Source organism: Ciconia boyciana, chromosome 19, assembly GCF_034638445.1.
Source record: "Ciconia boyciana chromosome 19, ASM3463844v1, whole genome shotgun sequence".
Lineage (NCBI taxonomy): Eukaryota > Metazoa > Chordata > Aves > Ciconiiformes > Ciconiidae > Ciconia > Ciconia boyciana.
In genome coordinates this window covers 1,032,881-1,051,596 of record NC_132952.1, presented here as the reverse complement: position 1 = coordinate 1,051,596, position 18,716 = coordinate 1,032,881, and the positions used below count along the sequence as shown (strand labels likewise).

Here is an 18,716-nt window from a genome sequence, read left to right as displayed (position 1 = left end):
ACCCACCCACCACCACCACCACCATCGCCCACCCACCACCACCATCGCCCACCCATCGCCACCATCGCCCACCCACCACCACCATCGCCCACCCACCACCACCATCGCGCACCCACCACCACCATCGCCCACCCAATCACCACCATCGCCCACCCATCGCCACCATCACCCACCCATCGCCACCATCACCCACCCATCGCCACCATCACCCACCCATCGCCACCACCACCATCGCCCGCCCCATCACCACCACCGCCCACCCACCACCACCACCACTGCCCACCCACCACCCTCCCAACACCACCACCCCCCGCCTGGCTCCCACCCACCTCGGTGAAGGGCACATGCCGCCGGTTGAGGACATCGGGCCGGGTGGCTCCAGCGCGTGCCCGCAGCTGCCGCCCGTGGCCCCGCAGCAGCACGTCGGGGTGGGCGGTGGGCTCAGGGGGTCCCCGCCCCAGCCGGTACCGCACCCCGTAGCTCAGCGCTCCCCCGTAGGCATCCACCTGGCAGCATCAGTGGGCTGTCAGCGGCCGTGCCGCCGGCATCCCCAGCCCTGTCCCCACCCTGGTGTCACCTTGTCCCCAAGGAAGGTGTCCGGCAGCGCCCAGAAGGCATCGAGGGCCAGGAAGCGGCGGGACAGATCCAGGAGCTGGAATTCCTCAGCGCCCGTGTCCACGTGGAGCTGGGTGGCCGAGAGCACCGGCGGGGACGGCGCCGTCGGCACCGTCACGTTGACACCTGCAAGGAGATGCTCAGCCCCTGGCGTGTCCCTTGTCCCCCGTCCCTTGTCCCCATAACTCACCCTTGAAGTCATCGGGGCGGTCAAAGCGGAGGTGGAGGCGGTGGCGGTGCCGGGCAGTGGCACGGCAGGCGGTGGTGACGCCGAAGCAGAAGCAGGGCAGGCAGCGGGATGTCCCTGTCACCTGGAAGTGGCCCTCGGGGCACGGCCCTGCGAGAGACGGTGGGGGACAGTGACGCTGCCGTCGTGGGGGGGTGGGATGGGGAGGGGAGGGGGGGGCGACGCTCACCGGGGCGGGTGACGGTGAGGATGCTGTCGGGGATGCCGAAGACCATGCCGAGGGTGTTGATGGCCTCGCAGGTGTAGGCGCCTTGGTCGGCTTCTTTCACGTCCCGGATGGTCAGCGTGCCCTGCCCGGCCTCGCTCACGATCGACACCCTGCGCGGCACGCTTGGCACCCGGCGACTGGCGCACCCGGCACCCCCGGTGCCCGGCACACCCGGTACCCGGCACACCCGGTACCCAGCACACCCGGTACCCGGCACACCCGGTACCCCCCATACCTGGCACACCCGGTACCCAGCACACCCGGTACCCCCCGTACCTGGCACACCCAGCACACCCGGTACCCGGCACCCCCGGTACCCAGCACCCCCGGCACCCCCGGCACCGGGCACCCCCAGCACCAGGAGGGGAGCACTGCATGCCCTGCTTATGCCCAGGCCCCGCCCCTAACTGCATGCCCCGCCTCCTCGTGCAAGCCCCGCCCCCGAAGCCCCGCCCAGCTGCCCCTGTGTGCAGCCCCTGCTGGCTGTTAGCTCCGCCCCTCGCTGGGAGTCCCACCCCAAAAGCCCCGCCCATCACTGCAGGCCACGCCCCTGTACGAGCACCGCCCCCAAGTGCAAGCTCCTCCCACCACAAGGCTCTCCCCTAGTGCAAGCTCCTCCCACCATAGCCACCTCCTGCCACAAGCCCCTCCCACCGCCAGAGACCCCTCCCCCACAGTGCAAGCCCCTCCCCAGGCTCAAGCCCCTCCCACCACTACAGGCCCTGCCCCCAGCACCACCACCACCTCCACCCCAAGCACAAGCCCCGCCCTCCACAGGCCCCTCCCCAAGCACAAGCCCCTCCCACCACAAGCACGGCCCAGGCACAAGCCCCTCCCCCACAGAGAAGCCCCTCCTCCTCCCTCCGAGCCCCTCCCCAGACCCCCCAGCCAGCTCCCCTTGCCCCCCGGCCCCCTTCCGTGGGCCACCGCGCCCCTTAGACCCCGCCCCCTTGGGCCCCGCCCACGGGACCGCGCCCCCCGAGGCCCCGCCCCACCTGTGGCTGCTGGGGGTGTGGCCCCAGTTGAGGCGCCAGGTGATGATGGGGGTGGGGACGCCGGTGGCCACGCAGGTGAAGGTGACGGCCTGGCCCGGCTCGGCCCGCACCGACTCCTGCGGGAGCGTCACCACCTGCGGGGGCACTGCCCGGGGCCCCCCGTCACCACCCGCGGGGCCAGCGCGGCACCGCCTGGGCACGGGGCCACCGGCAAGGGGACCCCAGCACGGCACCGCCTGGGCACGGGGCCAGCGGCAAGGGGACCCCGGCCTGGCTTGGGGACGGGGCCACCGGCAAGGGGACCCCGGCGCGGCACCGCCTGGGCACGGGGCCACCGGCAAGGGGACCCCGGCCTGGCTTGGGGACAGGGCCACCGGCAAGGGGACCCGGCACGGCACCGCCTGGAGATGGGGCCACCGGCAAGGGGACCCAGCACGGCACCGCTTGGGGACAGGGCCACCGGCAAGGGGACCCCAGCCTGGCTTGGGGACGGGGCCACCGGCAAGGGGACCCCAGCATGGCACCGCCTGGGCACAGGGCCACTGGCAAGGGGACCCCAGCACGGCACCGCCTGGGCACGGGGCCAGCGGCAAGGGGACCCCGGCCTGGCTTGGGGACGGGGCCACCGGCAAGGGGACCCGGCACGGCACCGCCTGGAGATGGGGCCACCGGCAAGGGGACCCAGCGCAGCACTGCTTGGGGACAGGGCCACCGGCAAGGGGACCCTGGCCTGGCTTGGGGACGGGGCCACCGGCAAGGGGACCCGGCGCGGCACCAGCACCATGCCACGGCACTGGGTCCCCAGCGTGGCACGGCTTGCGCGGTGTCCCCAGCGCAGGGTCCCCAGCCCAGTGCCATGACAGAGGGTCCCCAGCACAGCTCCCCGCCACGCTGCCGTGACACAGTGTCCCCGGCCCTGTGTCCCCAGGACAGCTCAGGCACAGTGTCCCCAGCCCGGTGCCATCGTACGGAGTCCCTGGGCACAGTGTCCCCAGCCCGGTGCCACAGCACCACATCCCCAGCGCAGCTCGGGCGCAGCACCCCCGGCACGCAGCCACGCCACAGGGTCCCCAAGCCAGCCCCAGGCACCACGTCCCCACACGCGGCAGAGGTGTCCCCTCCCCTGGCCGACGCGTCCCCTCGCGGTGTCACTCACCGCAGCCGACCTCGTCGGAGCGGTCGGGACAGTCGGGCTCCCGGTCGCACTGGTAGCTGGCGCGGATGCAGGTCCCGCTCGCCACGCACCGAAACTCCGCCGGCCCGCACGCCGCACCGGGTGCCTTGGTGGCTGCAGCGGCGACGGCGACACGTGTCAACCGGGACCGCGTCACCACCGCGTGCGTCCCCAACCCGGGGCCGTACTCACGGCAATCGGTCTCGTCGGAGCCGTCCCCGCAGTCGTTCTCGCCGTCGCAACGCCAGAGCTTGAGGGCGCAGTGCCCGTTGCGGCACTTGAACTCGTTGGGTTCGCAGGGTGAGGGGGTGCCTGGGCGAGGGGGGGGGGTCAGCACCCAGAGGGTCCCCCCCGCCCCCGCCGCCTCGCCGCAAACTCACCGCAAGCTTCCTCGTCGCTGCCGTCGGCGCAGTCGGGCTCGCCGTCGCAGAGGTAATCCCGGGGGACGCAGCGCCCGTCGGCGCAGGCGGCTTCGCCCGCTTGGCACCCGCCCGCCGGCAGCGCGGGGGGACGCGGGGTGAGGGGGCGGCGCGGGGCGGTGGTGGCGGCGGCGGTGACGGTGCTCAGCGGGCGAGTGGTGGCGGGGCGGGCGGTGGTGGGGGCATCCGTGTCGGGGGTCTGCGGGGATGGGGGGTCATGGGGGAATGGGGGAACGGGGATGGGGAGGGTTTATGGGGGGAATGGGGGTGCGGGGGTTATGGGGGTATAGAGGGAAATGGGGGTGCAGGGGGATTTAGGGGGTTATAGGGGGTATAGAGGAGAAATGGGGTGCGGGGGGTTTATGGGGGGAATGGGGATGCAGGGGGGTTTATGGGGGTTATAGAGGGAAATGGGGGTGCAGTGGGGGGCTTATGGGGGAAATGGGGGTGTGGGGGTTTACGGGGGTATAGAGGAGAAATGGGGGTGCAGAGTGGGGGGTTATGGGGGAAATGGGGGTGCAGTGGGGGATTTTGGGGGGTTATAGAGGCGAAATGGGGGTGTGGGGGTTATAGGGGGTATAGAGGAGAAATGGGGGTGCAGGGTGGGGGTTTATGGGGAAATGGGGGTGCAGGGGGTTTATAGAGGGGAAATGGGGGTGCAGGGGGTTTATAGAGGGAAATGGGGTGCAGTGGGGGGTTTAGGGGTTATAGAGGGAAATGGGGATGTGGGAGGGTTTTGGGGAAATGGGGGTGTGGGGGGGCTTAGGGGGGTTACAGAGGGGACATGGGGGTGCAGCGGGGGAGGGGTTATGGGGGTGTCTCACCGCAGCCGTCCTCGTCGGAGGCGTCGCGGCAATCGGGCCGGCGGTCGCAGCGGTATTCGCCGGCGACGCATTCGCCGCTGCCGCAGGTGAACTCCCGGGGGTGCAGGCGCGTGGGTGGGGGTCACTGGGTGGGGGGAGGGGGCACAATCAGGGTGACCCCCCCAATATCCACCCACCAGAAATTTGGGGCGGGGTGGGGGTCGAGACGCACCGGTACGTGGCACCGGGTGATGTGATGGACCGCGGGTTAATACGGGGTGGCCTGAGCCCCCCACCCCCCAGCCCCCCATAGCCCCCAGCCCCCGGCACCCACCGGCCCCCAGGCGCCGGAACTGGAAGCCGTGGGGGGAGGTGAGGTAGGAGGCGATGGAGCCGGCGGCCAGCAGGTCCCGCAGGACCCCCCCCAGCTGCGCCTCGTCCCCGTTCCCCTCCGAGCCCACGTCCAGCTCCACGAAGACGTCGCCTTCCAGCTCTCTGGGGGGGGTGGAAAGGGGGTCAGCACCCCAAAATCTCCCTACTGCACCCCCAAACCTCTCCGTCACCCCCAAACCCCACCATGGCCCCCCCCACCTGCCCCTGCACCCCCAAACCTCCCCATCACCCCCCAACCTTATCACCCTCAAACCTCCCCACAGCCCCCCAAAACATCCCCATAGCCCCAACCTCCCCGCACCCCAAACCTCCCCATCACCCCCAAACTCCCCACTGTCCCCCAAACTTCCCATCACCCCCGACCTCCCCACTGACTCCCTGGACCTCCCTGCCCCCCAAACCTCCCCTGCACCCCAAACCCTCCCCATCACCCCCACCTCCCCGTCGCCCCCCCAAACCTCCCCAATGGCCTCCCCGTCGCCCCCAATCCTTCCCATCCCCCCAGCTCCCCTGCACCCCCAAACCTCCCCATCCCCCTTGCCTCCCCAAACCCCCGAGCACCCCCAAGCCCCCGAGCCCCCCAAACCCCCAAGCCCCCAGCTCACTTGATGAAGACCACGCTGACCACCTGCTCCCAGGGCACCTTGTAATACTCCGACTCCAACTGGGGGGCAGGCAGAAAACGGGGGGGTCAGGGTGCTGCCTTGGGTGCCCCCACCCCCAGCACCCCTACCGTGACCCCCCCTCACCGTATCCACCACGGCCTCGGAAACCTCCCGAAATTCCTCGGACTCGGGGTCCTCCAGCCGCTGGCTGTAGTTGATGCTGCGGGTGAAGTTCACCAGCGCCCGGAAATAAACTGGGGGGGGTCAAAAACAGGGGGGAGTGTCAGAAATGGGGGTGGCACCTGCACTCCCAAAAATACCCCCACCACCCCCCATCCAGCTGTGACCCCCCCATCCAGCTGTGACCGCCCCATCCAGCTGTGACCCCTCCATCCAGCTGCCCCCCCAATATTTGGGGGTGCCCCCCCATATACAGCACTGGGGGAAAAAGTGGGGGTGCAGGAAGGGGGGGTCCCCCAAAATGTGTCACTTACTCAGTGGGGGGTCGTCCTCGGGCTCAGCCACCACCATGCCCGCCGGCGCGGGGGGGGGCACGGGCGCTGCCCGCCGAGGAGGAGGAAGAGGAGGAAGAAGAGGAAGAGGAGGAAGAGGAGGATGGAGAGCAGACAGAGCTTGAGAGCGGTGACACGCGAGTGACACCCAGGGGACAGGTGCCACCCCACGGCGTCCCCTTACCGATGGGCGCCAGCCCGACGCCGGGGACGTGGGTAGCGCTCGCCGGCAGCCAGGTGACGCCGCTGCCGTCCTCCCCGCTGCCATCTGCAATGGGGACAGCACGGGTGGCACCCAGGGGGGCACCCACCCATGGTGGCACCCGCTCGTGGTGACGCCCACCCAGGGGGGCTCCCACCCACCCGTGGCACCCAGTGCCACCTGACCACCGGACGCCACCGGGTCCCGGTGCCGTGCGCAATAGGGACAGCGCGAGCGGCACCCAGGGTGGCCCCCACCCGCGGTGGCACCCACTCACGGTGGCACCCCCCCACGGTGACACCCACCCACCCGGCGCCACCTTACCGCCGGATGCCACCAGGTCCTCGTCGTCGGAGAGGTGCGCGTAGAACCGCCGTCCCCGCGTCCCCCCGACGTGGTCGGCCACCGTGTCCTCGGGGAAGGAGGTCTCGGCCAAGCCCCGGGTGCCGCGGGCGACCTGGGGGACACCCGTCACCCCCCCGCTGGGTGCCAGGCCACGTCACCGGCACCGAGGCGGGGGGGGGACACACGACACGGGTGGGTGCTGGCAGGGCCGGGGCTGCATAGCTGTGCGGTGGAGTCACGGCCGGCACGGCGCGGGGGGGGGATGAGCTCATCGCCCACCCACCGCATTCCTGCGCCGCCACGGCAGCGCCACGGCAGCGGGCACACGCGTGTGCAGGCACGCGGGGGGGCGCGTGTGCGAGGGCAGCGCGGGCCGCGCACACGCGTGTGCGCTGCTCCGCGCGTGCACCGGCACGGGGCCGCGAAGCACGGCCACGTGTCAGCGTGCACGCGCGTTTGCACTGCTACACGGGTGCACCGGCATGGGGACGCGTGTGCACGCCGGCACGTGGCTGTGCACACGCGTTTTGCACCACTACACGTGCGCGCCGACACGGGGGCACACGTGCACGCTGACACGTGGCCGCGCACACGCGCTTGCACTCCTACGTGCACGCGCCAACACAGGGACGCGTGTGCAGAGCAGCCCGGGGCTGTGCACGTGTGTTTGCACCGTTACACGCGTGCACTGACATGAGGACGCGTGCGCAGAGCGGTGTGGGGCTGTGCACGCCCCTGTGCACCACTGCGCGTACGCACCAGCGTGGGGACGCGTGTGCACAGCAGCGTGCGGCTGCGCTCGCACGCTTGCACCGCCGCACGTGCGCACCAACACGGGGACGCGCGTGCACGGCGGCGTGGGGCCGCGCACGGGCATTTGCACCGCTACGTGCGTGCACCAGCCCAGACGCACGCGCACGCGGTTGTGCACTTGCACCGCCGCACGCGTGCACCCACGCGGGGATGCACGCGCACGCCAACGCGCAGCCGGCGCGCGCGCCTTTGCACCGCTACACGCGTGCACCGACGCGAGCGGGCGCACACCCACGCGTGACTGCGCACGCACATTCGCACCGCCGCCTGCGTGCACACGCGTGTGCACCGGCACGGGCCTGCACGCCTGCATCCGCAGCCCCGCGTCTGCGCACACGCGTGTGCGCCGCCCCGGTGGGTGCCCCCAGCGCCCGCTGCGGTGCCAGGGGTGGGTGCCCCCCGCCCCCCCGGCGCCCGCCGTGGCCAGGAATCCGTCGGGGCAGCACTTTGCTGTGCAAACAAGCGCCGGGGGATTAAGCGGGCGCTGGGGGGGGGTGACGGGGGGGACAAGGGGGGACAAGGGGGGACCTGGCCACGCGCCCGCACAAGGAGGTGGGGGGGACGCACACCCAGCACCCCAAGGGAGCCTGGGTCTGGGTGGGGGCACCCCCTGGGTGCCAGCCCCGCACCAGCTGCGTGGGGGGGGGAGGTGGGGTGGGGGGGTGCAGGGGGGAAACTGAGGCACGGAGGAGCCCGTGCGTGCACTGAGCGTGTGGGTGCTCTGCTGCTGCGCCCCAGACATGCACCGAGCGTGTGGGTGCTCTGCCGTTGCCCCCCCATGCATGCACTGAGCGTGTGGGTGCTCTGCTGCTGCGCCCCAGACATGCACCGAGCGTGTGGGTGCTCTGCCGTTGCCCCCCCATGCATGCACTGAGCGTGTGGGTGCTCTGCTGCTGCGCCCCAGACATGCACCGAGCGTGTGGGTGCTCTGCCGTTGCCCCCCCATGCGTGCACTGAGCGTGTGGGTGCTCTGCTGCTGCCCTACACACATGCACTGAGTGTGTCCGTGCTCTGCCATCAACCCTCCTTGCCTGCACCGAGCATGTGGGTGCTCTGCCCCCGCTCCCCACACATGCACCGAGCGGGCGGGTGCTCAGCCCCGGCAGGCAGCAGGCCCCATGGCGGGCAGGCGGAAGGGCAGCTGCCTGTCCCCGTCACCGGCGGTGGCCGGGGAAGGGACAATCACCCCTCTCCTGTTACCGGAAGCCTCCCCGCGCCGCGGCCCCGCACCCGGACGCCTGGGTTCCCCCCGCCGCCGGGGCACCGCGCCCGGCCGGACGCCGCCGCCGCCGCTCACATTTTCCACTCGCCGGCCCAAATCCTGCCCCGCACCCTGGGTGGGGGGCGAGGAAGAGGAGGGTGAGGAAGCACCACCCTGTCCCGCGTGCGGCTTCGCTCGAGGAACCTCGTGCCCCACATTGCGGGGAACCTCGCACCCCCCCCAATGTGGATGTGCCCCCTCGTCAAAATCTGGATGTGCCCCCCCCAATCTGGACGTGCGCCCTCAAAATCTGGATGTGGCCCCCAAATCTGGATGTGCCCCCCCCTTACTTCATCCGGGCGAGGAAGAGGAGGTGACGCACGGCAGGAATAATAACCGGGGGTTATTAATAGCAGCCCCCAGTCTTATTGTTCCCCCAAGGTCGCGGCTAAAAGCTGTTTCCCCCCCAAAAAACCTTCCTCCGCCCCTGGGGGTCCCCCGGGACCGAGGGGACCCCGCTGCGGTGCCGAGCCGCCCCCGGGTTTGGGGGGTTGGCACCCCGGGTTTTGGGGGCTGCCAGCACAGCTGGTGGGATGCTGGTCCCGGGGGGGACGGGCAGCTGCCGCCCGCCCCCGGCAATTTGGGGGTGAAAACAGCTGCGGGGTCAAAGTCAGTCCCGGAGGGGGCCCCAAAAAATGTCCCCCCCCGGCTGCATTCCTCCCCGCTGGCAGCGCCTAATTTATCCCAAAAGAGCCGGGTTTGGGGGGGGGGGGGGGGGCGGGAACGCCCCGGGGGCGCCGAGGGGACCCAGGCGTCCTGGCGGGGACCCAGGCGCCCGGGCTGGCTCCTGCTCTTCCTCCTCCTCCTCCTCCTCCCGGCCAGGCCATCTTTGGCGATGGGAAAGAGCTGAAGCGCGCCGGGAGCGCGCGGGGCCACGTGCGTGTGGGGCCCTGGGGGGCTCTGGGGGTCCCCAAAAGTCCCCGAGGGTCCCCACGGGAGACACGAGGGTCCCCACGGGAGACACGAGCCCCCCCAGAGGCGTGGGAGCGAGCGAAGCTGGGGCGAGCGTGCACACGAGCGTGCAAGAAGCACACGCAAGCGTGCAAGAGCGAGGGTGCAAGCACGAGGGTGCCGGGAGCGCCCCGGGTGGGTGCGTGTGCGTGCACACGCGTGTGCGTGCCCCCCCCCCCCCTTGTCCCCACCCCTTCCCCCCAGGCCTGGCGATCTTATCGCGCATTCCTGCTGCGCCCTCGCCCCCCATCCCCCCGTGACCCTGCGCAGCCCTCGGGGGCACCCCATCACCCCCACGCCAGACCCCCCGTGGAGTGGGTGGACCCCCCCTGCATTTTTTTTTTTTGTGGGGCGCATTCCTCAGCATCCCGGGGGGGGGGGATATTGGGGTGCCACCCCACCAGGGTGTCCCCAAAATCCCCCCGGTCCCATAGCAGAATGGGGCTGGAGGGGGTGCAAAGTGGGGGACTTCCCCCTCCGTCCTCACCAGCCCCCCCCGGGACGTGGGTGGGAGCCCCACGGAGGGGGGGGGCAGCCCTGCCAGCATGGCCCTGAGCAACAAGGTCCCCTCTGTTCTCAGGCCCGGGCACCGTCCCAGCCCCAAACCACCCCCGCCCCCCCGTGCCGGGGGCCCCCCACATTGCCACCAGCCCCCCCTACTTGGGGACCCCCTCAAAGAGGGGTGCCCAGCCCCACGGCACAAACCCTCCCTGCACCCCCCTGGGGGGCACCCAGAGGTGTCACCCCCCCGCTGCACCCCAGCCGGGCGTGACCCCCCCGGGCTCCCCCAGACGCAGCCCCTCCCCGGGGGTATTTTGGGACAGTTATTTTTAGGGCGGCGGCGCCACCCGTCACCCTTTAAATTTAGCCGGGGCGGGAGAGGGGGTGGGGGCGCAGGGGCAGCAGCACCCCAAAAGCAGGACGTGCCCCAGGGGGAGGGGGGCAGTGGGGTGCCGGGGGGGCACAGCCCGACCCCCAGGGTCAGGGACCCATGGGTGGCGCTGGGGGATGACGGGGATCCCCCCAGCCCAGGGCCTGGGGCACCCCCGTTCCCTGAGGGGACGGGGCAGGGTGACCCCGCGCGCCCCCGGTCCCCGGGGGACCCCGAGTCCCTGAGGGGACAGGAGGGGGGACGGGGACACCAGGCTCCCCGGCTTCATGGGGGACCCCCGTTCCCTGAGGGGCCGGGGCCGGGGGACGGGGACCCCGCGCGCCCCCGGTCCCCGGGGGACCCCGAGTCCCTGAGGGGACCAGACACGGGGGCCCCGTGTGCCCCGGCGTCACGGGGGACCCCAGTTCCCGGATGGGGCAGGGCACGGAGAGGGGGACCCCGCACCTCCCTGGTGCCCAGGGGGACCCCAGTTCCCTGACGGGGCAGGGCCGGGTGCTGGGGTCCCTGCACCCCCCTGGTACACGGGGGACCCCGACCCCCTGAGGGGCCGGAGCAGGGCGATGGGGACCCCACGTGCCCCCAGTCCGGGGGGGACCCCGACCCCTTAGGGGATGCGGGCCCTGCACCCCCTTGGCGCCCTGGGGGACCCCGATCCCGTAGGGACCAGAGCACGGCGCCGGGGACCCCGAACCCCCCGTAGCTCGGGGGGGGGGGACCCCAATTCCCTCCGGGGACATCGCGGCCGCCTCGACTCACTCCCTTAGGGGACCCCGGCTCCCTTACAGGGCCCCAGCTCCTTTAGGGGACCCCAACTCTTCCGGGCGCCCCAACTCCCTTCGGGACCCCCCCGCCCTGGGGTCCCCGTTCCCGCGGGGCCGGGGCTCACTCACTCCGAGGAGGGCTCCGAGCAGCAGGAGGGCGCCCAGCGCCGCCGGTACCCGCGGCCCCATCGCCCCGCTCGGCCCCGCCGCTCCGGCCCCGCCGCCCCGCTCCGCTCCGGCTCCGCTCCGGCCGCTCCGCTCCGCTCCGCTCCGCGCCGCCGCCCGGGGCCCGCCCCGCCCCTCCCCGATCCGATCCGATCCGATCCGCGCGGGGCGGGGCCGCCCGGGAGCGCGCCCACGGCGGGCACGAGCGCGGGGGGGCGCGGGGGGGAACGGGGGGCAACGCGGGGAACTTGCCGGGGGGACCCGCGGGGGCGTGGGGCCGCCGGGGGGGGAGCTCTGTGAAGTTGCAGGGGGACACGGGGGCGCGGGGACCCGGTGCGGCAGCTCTGTGAACTTTCACGGGGACACGGGGGGCGTGGGGACACCGGTGGGGAGCGCTGTGAAGTTGCAGGGGGACACGGGGGGCGTGGGGATGCCGGGGGGAGCGCTGTGAAGTTGCAGGGGACACGCGGGGGCGTGGGGAGCTCCGTGAAGTTGCAGGGGACACGGGGGTGCGTGGGGACACCGGTGGGGAGCGCTGTGAAGTTGCAGGGGACACGGGGGGTGTGGGGATGCCGGGGGGAGCTCTGTGAACTTACAGGGGGACACGCGGGGGCGTGGGGAGCTCCGTGAAGTTGCAGGGGACACGGGGGGCGTGGGAATGCCGGGGAGCACCGCTGTGAACTTTCACGGGAACACGGGGGTGCGTGGGGACACCGGTGGGGAGCTCTGTGAACTTACAGGGGGACACGAGAGGGCGCGGGGACGCCGTGGGGCACTGCTGTGAACTTGCACGGGGACACGCGGGGCGTGGGGACACCGGTGGGGAGCGCTGTGAAGTTGCAGGGGGACACGCGGGGCGTGGGGATGCCGGGGGAGCTCTGTGAAGTTGCAGGGGACACGCGGGGGCGTGGGGATGCCGGGGGGAGCTCTGTGAACTTACAGGGGGACACGCGGGGGCGTGGGGAGCGCTGTGAAGTTGCAGGGGGACACGGGGGGTGTGGGGATGCCGGGGGAGCTCTGTGAAGTTGCAGGGGGACACGCGGGGGCGTGGGGAGCTCCGTGAAGTTGCAGGGGACACGGGGGCGTGGGGACACCGGTGGGGAGCGCTGTGAAGTTGCAGGGGGACACGCGGGGCGCGGGGACCCGGTGCGGCAGCTCTGTGAACTTACAGGGGGACACAAGAGGGCGCGGGGACGCCGTGGGGCACCGCTGTGAACTTGCAGGGGGACACGGGGGGGCGTGGGGACACCGGTGGGGAGCGCTGTGAAGTTGCACGGGGACACGCGGGGGCGTGGGGACGCCAGGAGGCACCGCTGTGAACTTTCACGGAGACAGGGGGGCGGGGGACCCTGTCCGGCATCTCTGTGAACTTTCACGTGGACACGGGAGTGCGTGGGGACACCGGTGGGGACCTCTGTGAAGTTGCACGGGGGAGCGTGGGGATGCCGGGGGAGACCTCTATGAAGTTGCAGGGGGACACGGGGGTGCGTGGAGACGCCGTGGGGCACCCCTGTGACCTTGCACGGGGACACGGGGGTGCGTGGGGCCGCTGTGCGGCAGCTCTGTGAAGTTGCAGGGGAACACGGGGGTGCGTGGGGACACCGGTGGGGAGCTCTGTGAAATTGCACGGGGACACGGGGGCGTGGGGATGCCGGGGGGACCTCTGTGCATGTGCATGGGGACACGGGGGTGCGTGGGGACACAGTGGGGGACAGGGGAGCACCGCTGTGAACTTGCACGGGGACACGGGGTGCGTGGGGCCGCTGTGCGGCAGCTCTGTGAAGTTGCACGGGGACACGGGGGCGTGGGGACGCCGGGGAGCACCTTTGTGCCCGTGCTTGGGGACACGGGGTGCGTGGGGACAGAGTGGGGGACAAGGGGAGCCCCCCTGTGAAGCTGCAGGAGGACACGGGGGCGTGGGGACATGGGGGGTGCATGGGGGGCTCCCCTGGGAACTCGCAGGGGGACACGGGGGTGCGTGGGGACACCGTGGGGGACAAGAGAGGCGTCTCTGGGAACTCGCACAGGGACACGCGGAGGGGACGGGAGACACCAGGGGGCAGCTCGGTCACGTGCACGGGGACGCGGGGGCCGTGGGGACACGGTCTGTGCCGCACCCCGGGGACACAAACGTCCACGGGGACGCGGCTGTGGGAGGCGCCCACGGAGACACGGGGGTGACACAAGTGCTCCCGCGGGACACACGGTGTCGCCGTGGAACCCCACAGCCCCCAGGCACGTGGGGCAGTATGGGGGCTATAGGGGACAGGGACGTGGGGCAGTATGGGGGCTATAGGGACACAGGGACGTGGGGCAGTATGGGGGCTATAGGGGACAGGGACGTGGGGCAGTATGGGGGCTATAGGGACACAGGGACGTGGGGCAGTATGGGGGTTATAGGGACACAGGGATGTGGGGCAGTATGGGGGCTATAGGGGACACAGGACATGGGGCAGTATGGGAGCTATAGGGGCACAGCGATGTGGGGCAGTATGGGGGCTATAGGGGCACAGGACATGGGGCAGTATGGGGGTTATAGGGACACAGGGACGTGGGGCAGTATGGGGGATATAGGGGACACAGGACATGGGGCAGTATGGGGGCTATAGGGGACATAGGGATGTGGGGCAGTATGGGGACTATAGGGGACACAGGACATGGGGCAGTATGGGGGCTATAGGGACACAGGACATGGGGCAGTATGGGGGCTATAGGGGCACAGGGATGTGGGGCAGTATGGGGGCTATAGGGACACAGGGACATGGGGCAGTACGGGGGCTATAGGGGCACAGTACATGGGGCAGTATGGGAGCTATAGGGGCACAGGGATGTGGGGCAGTATGGGGGCTATAGGGACACAGGGACATGGGGCAGTATGGGGGTTATAGGGACACAGGGACGTGGGGTAGTATGGGGGCTATAGGGGCACAGGACATGGGGCAGTATGGGGGCTATAGGGGCACAGGGATGTGGGGCAGTATGGGGGCTATAGGGGCACAGGGACATGGGGCAGTATGGGGGTTATAGGGACACAGGGACGTGGGGCAGTATGGGGGCTATAGGGACACAGGGACGTGGGGCAGTATGGGGGCTATAGGGGCACAGTACATGGGGCAGTATGGGGGCTATAGGGGCACAGGGATGTGGGGCAGTATGGGGGCTATAGGGGCACAGGGACGTGGGGCAGTATGGGGGCTATAGGGACACAGGGACGTGGGGCAGTATGGGGGCTATAGGGGCACAGGGACATCGGGCAGTATGGGGGCTATAGGGGCACAGGGACATGGGGCAGTATGGGGGCTATGGGGACACAGGGACATGGGGCAGTATGGGGGCTATAGGGACACAGGACATGGGGCAGTATGGGAGCTATAGGGGCACAGGGATGTGGGGCAGTATGGGGGCTATAGGGACACAGGGACATGGGGCAGTATGGGGGCTATGGGGGCACAGGGACATGGGGCAGTATGGGGGCTATAGGGGCACAGGGACATGGGGCAGTATGGGGCTATAGGGGCACAGGGACGTGGGGCAGTATGGGGGCTATAGGGACACAGGGACATGGGGCAGTATGGGGGTTATGGGGACACAGGGATGTGGGGCAGTATGGGGGCTATAGGGGCACAGGGACATGGGGCAGTATGGGGGCTATAGGGACACAGGACATGGGGCAGTATGGGGGCTATAGGGACACAGGGACATGGGGCAGTATGGGGGCTATAGGGACACAGGACATGGGGCAGTATGGGGGTTATAGGGACACAGTACATGGGGCAGTATGGGGGCTATAGGGGCACAGGGACGTGGGGCAGTATGGGGGCTATAGGGACACAGGACATGGGGCAGTATGGGGTCTATAGGGGGCACAGGACATGGGGCAGTATGGGGGCTATAGGGGCACAGGACATGGGGCAGTATGGGGGCTATAGGGGCACAGGGATGTGGGGCAGTATGGGGGCTATAGGGCACAGGACATGGGGCAGTATGGGGGCTATAGGGGACAGGGACGTGGGGCAGTATGGGGGCTATAGGGACACAGGGATGTGGGGCAGTATGGGGGCTATAGGGGCACAGGACATGGGGCAGTATGGGGGCTATAGGGGACATAGGGATGTGGGGCAGTATGGGGACTATAGGGGACACAGGGACATGGGGCAGTATGGGGGCTATAGGGACACAGGGACATGGGGCAGTATGGGAGCTATGGGGACACAGGACATGGGGCAGTATGGGGGCTATAGGGGTGCACAGGGACATGGGGCAGTATGGGGACTATAGGGACACAGGACATGGGGCAGTATGGGGGCTATGGGGGCACAGGGACATGGGGCAGTATGGGGGCTATAGGGGCACAGGACATGGGGCAGTATGGGGGCTATAGGGGACATAGGGATGTGGGGCAGTATGGGGGTTATAGGGGCACAGGGATGTGGGGCAGTATGGGGGCTATAGGGACACAGGACATGGGGCAGTATGGGGGCTATAGGGAAATAGGGATGTGGGGCAGTATGGGGACTATAGGGGACACAGGGACATGGGGCAGTATGGGGGCTATAGGGACACAGGACATGGGGCAGTATGGGGGTTATAGAGGCACAGGGATGTGGGGCAGTATGGGGCTATAGGGACACAGGACATGGGGCAGTATGGGGGCTATAGGGGCACAGGGATGTGGGGCAGTATGGGGGCTATACGGACACAGGACATGGGTCAGTATGGGGGCTATATGGACACAGGACATGGGGCAGTATGGGAGCTATAGGGGCACAGGGATGTGGGGCAGCATGGGGGCTATAGGGGCACAGGGACATGGGGCAGTATGGGGGCTATGGGGGGCACAGGGATATGGGGCAGTATGGGGGCTATAGGGGCACAGTACATGCGGCAGTATGGGGGCTATAGGGGCACAGTATGGGGGCTATGGGGGCACAGGACATGGGGCAGTATGGGGGCTATAGGGGACAGGGACGTGGGGCAGTAGGGGGCTATGGGGGGCACAGGGACGTGGGGCAGTATGGGGGCTATGGGGACACAGGACTTGGGCAGTATGGAGGCTATAGGGGCACAGGGACATGGGGCAGTATGGAGGCTATAGGGGACACAGGACATGGGGCAGTATGTGGGCTATAGGGGCACAGGGATGTGGGGCAGTATGGGGGCTATAGGGGACACAGGACATGGGGCAGTATGGGGGCTATAGGGGACAGGGACGTGGGGCAGTATGGGGGCTATGGGGGCACAGGGACGTGGGGCAGTATGGGGGCTATAGGGACACAGGACATGGGGCAGTATGGGGGCTATAGGGGACACAGGGATGTGGGGCAGTATGGGGGCTATAGGGACACAGGACGTGGGGCAGTATGGGGGCTATAGGGACACAGGACGTGGGGCAGTATGGGGGCTATGGGGGCACAGGGATGTGGGGCAGTATGGGGGCTATGGGGACACAGGACATGGGGCAGTATGGGGGCTATGGGGGCACAGGGACGTGGGGCAGTATGGGGGCTATAGGGACACAGGGACATGGGGCAGTATGGGGGCTATAGGGCACAGGGACATCGGGCAGTATGGGGGCTATGGGGGCACAGGGACATGGGGCAGTATGGGGGCTATAGGAGACACAGGGACGTGGGGCAGTATGGGGGCTATAGGGACACAGGACATGGGGCAGTATGGGGGCTATAGGGGCACAGGGACATGGGGCAGTATGGGGGCTATAGGGGCACAGGGACATGGGGCAGTATGGGGGCTATGGGGACACAGGGACATGGGGCAGTATGGGGGCTATAGGGGCACAGGGATGTGGGGCAGTATGGGGGCTATAGGGGCACAGGTACATGGGGCAGTATGGGGGCTATGGGGGCACAGGGACATGGGGCAGTATGGGGCTATAGGGACACAGGGACGTGGGGCAGTATGGGGGCTATAGGGGCACAGGGACATGGGGCAGTATGGGGGCTATAGGGGCACAGGACATGGGGCAGTATGGGGGCTATAGGGGCACAGGGACATGGGGCAGTATGGGGGCTATAGGAGACACAGGGACGTGGGGCAGTATGGGGGCTATAGGGACACAGGGACATGGGGCAGTATGGGGGCTATAGGGGCACAGGGACATGGGGCAGTATGGGGGCTATAGGGGCACAGGGATGTGAGGCAGTATGGGGGCTATAGGGGCACAGGACATGGGGCAGTATGGGGGCTATAGGGACACAGGGACGTGGGGCAGTATGGGGGCTATAGGGGCACAGGACATGGGGCAGTATGGGAGCTATGGGGACACAGGACATGGGGCAGTATGGGGGCTATAGGGGCACAGGGATGTGGGGCCGTATGGGGGCTATAGGGACACAGGACATGGGGCAGTATGGGGGTTATAGGGGCACAGGGACGTGGGGCAGTAAGGGGGCTATAGGGACACAGGAGGACATAGGGACTATGAGGGTACCAGGGATAAGGGGCAGTATGGGGCCTATGGGGGACACAAGGAGCATGGCAGATATAGGGGCTATAGGAGGCACAGGGTTTATAGGGGTATGGGGGCCACAGCTGCTACGGGGGCACAGGTGGCTAGGGGGCTATGGGGCACTAGGTGCACGGGTGTTATGGGAGCTATAGGGAGCACAGGGGGCTATGGGGGAAGCAGGGGCACTGGGGAGTATGGAGCATACTGGGAGCAGAGGAGCCATAGGGTGCATGGGGGTATGGGGGGACCAGGACATGAGGGTATGGGGGGCCTAGGGTCTGTGGGGGGGCACCAGGGGCCTGAGGGGTATAGGGGCTATAGGCATCACGGCGGCTATGGGGGACACAGGGGCTGTAGGGAGTATGGGAGCTATGGGGACACCGGGGCTCTGTGGGGCACAGGGGTTATAGGGTCCATGGTGTGTACCACGCGCCTATAGGGACCCTGAGCGGGGCAAGGGGCTATATGGGGGCACAGAGCGTTATAGGGGGCACCAGGGGCATTGAGGATATGGGGCTATGGGGGTCACAGGGGCTATGGGGCCCGGGAGGGAGCTATATATGGGGGCCAGAGGGGGCCACCGGGGGCACAGGGGGTATGGGTGCTATGGGGGCACGGGGGCTATGGGGTCCGGGAGGGGGATATATGGGGCACTGAGTCCATGGGGGTTATACGGGTGCTGAGGGCCATATGGGGACAGCAGGGGCATGGGGCAGTATGGGGAACACAGGGCGGGCATAGGGGCTAGGGGGGCACCGGGGGCAGGGGGGTACGGGGTCTGCAGGGGCCCAGGGCCTACAGGGGTCTATAGGGACCCAGGGTCTATAGGGCCCCCGCTGGGTGCGGCTGGCCGGGTGCCGGGGGCCAGGCGCCCCCAAGGCCACGGTTA

At 69.1% G+C, this 18,716-nt stretch overlaps 1 protein-coding gene across 1 annotated transcript in view; it reads right to left on the bottom strand.

Moving 5' to 3' along the window:
- The window catches only part of HSPG2 (heparan sulfate proteoglycan 2), a 38,857-nt gene extending 27,379 nt beyond the window's left edge, over positions 1 to 11,478 (bottom strand). The window contains 16 exon segments of the mRNA XM_072883978.1: positions 330 to 506; positions 578 to 741; positions 806 to 952; positions 1,032 to 1,180; positions 2,066 to 2,210; positions 3,222 to 3,353; positions 3,432 to 3,551; positions 3,620 to 3,835; positions 4,468 to 4,577; positions 4,579 to 4,606; positions 4,796 to 4,956; positions 5,460 to 5,518; positions 5,604 to 5,713; positions 6,156 to 6,239; positions 6,498 to 6,630; positions 11,326 to 11,478. Of these exon segments, the coding sequence (XP_072740079.1) occupies positions 330 to 506; positions 578 to 741; positions 806 to 952; positions 1,032 to 1,180; positions 2,066 to 2,210; positions 3,222 to 3,353; positions 3,432 to 3,551; positions 3,620 to 3,835; positions 4,468 to 4,577; positions 4,579 to 4,606; positions 4,796 to 4,956; positions 5,460 to 5,518; positions 5,604 to 5,713; positions 6,156 to 6,239; positions 6,498 to 6,630; positions 11,326 to 11,385 (1,995 nt within the window). The 5' untranslated portion in view covers positions 11,386 to 11,478.
- Positions 11,479 to 18,716: the final 7,238 nt, after the last annotated feature.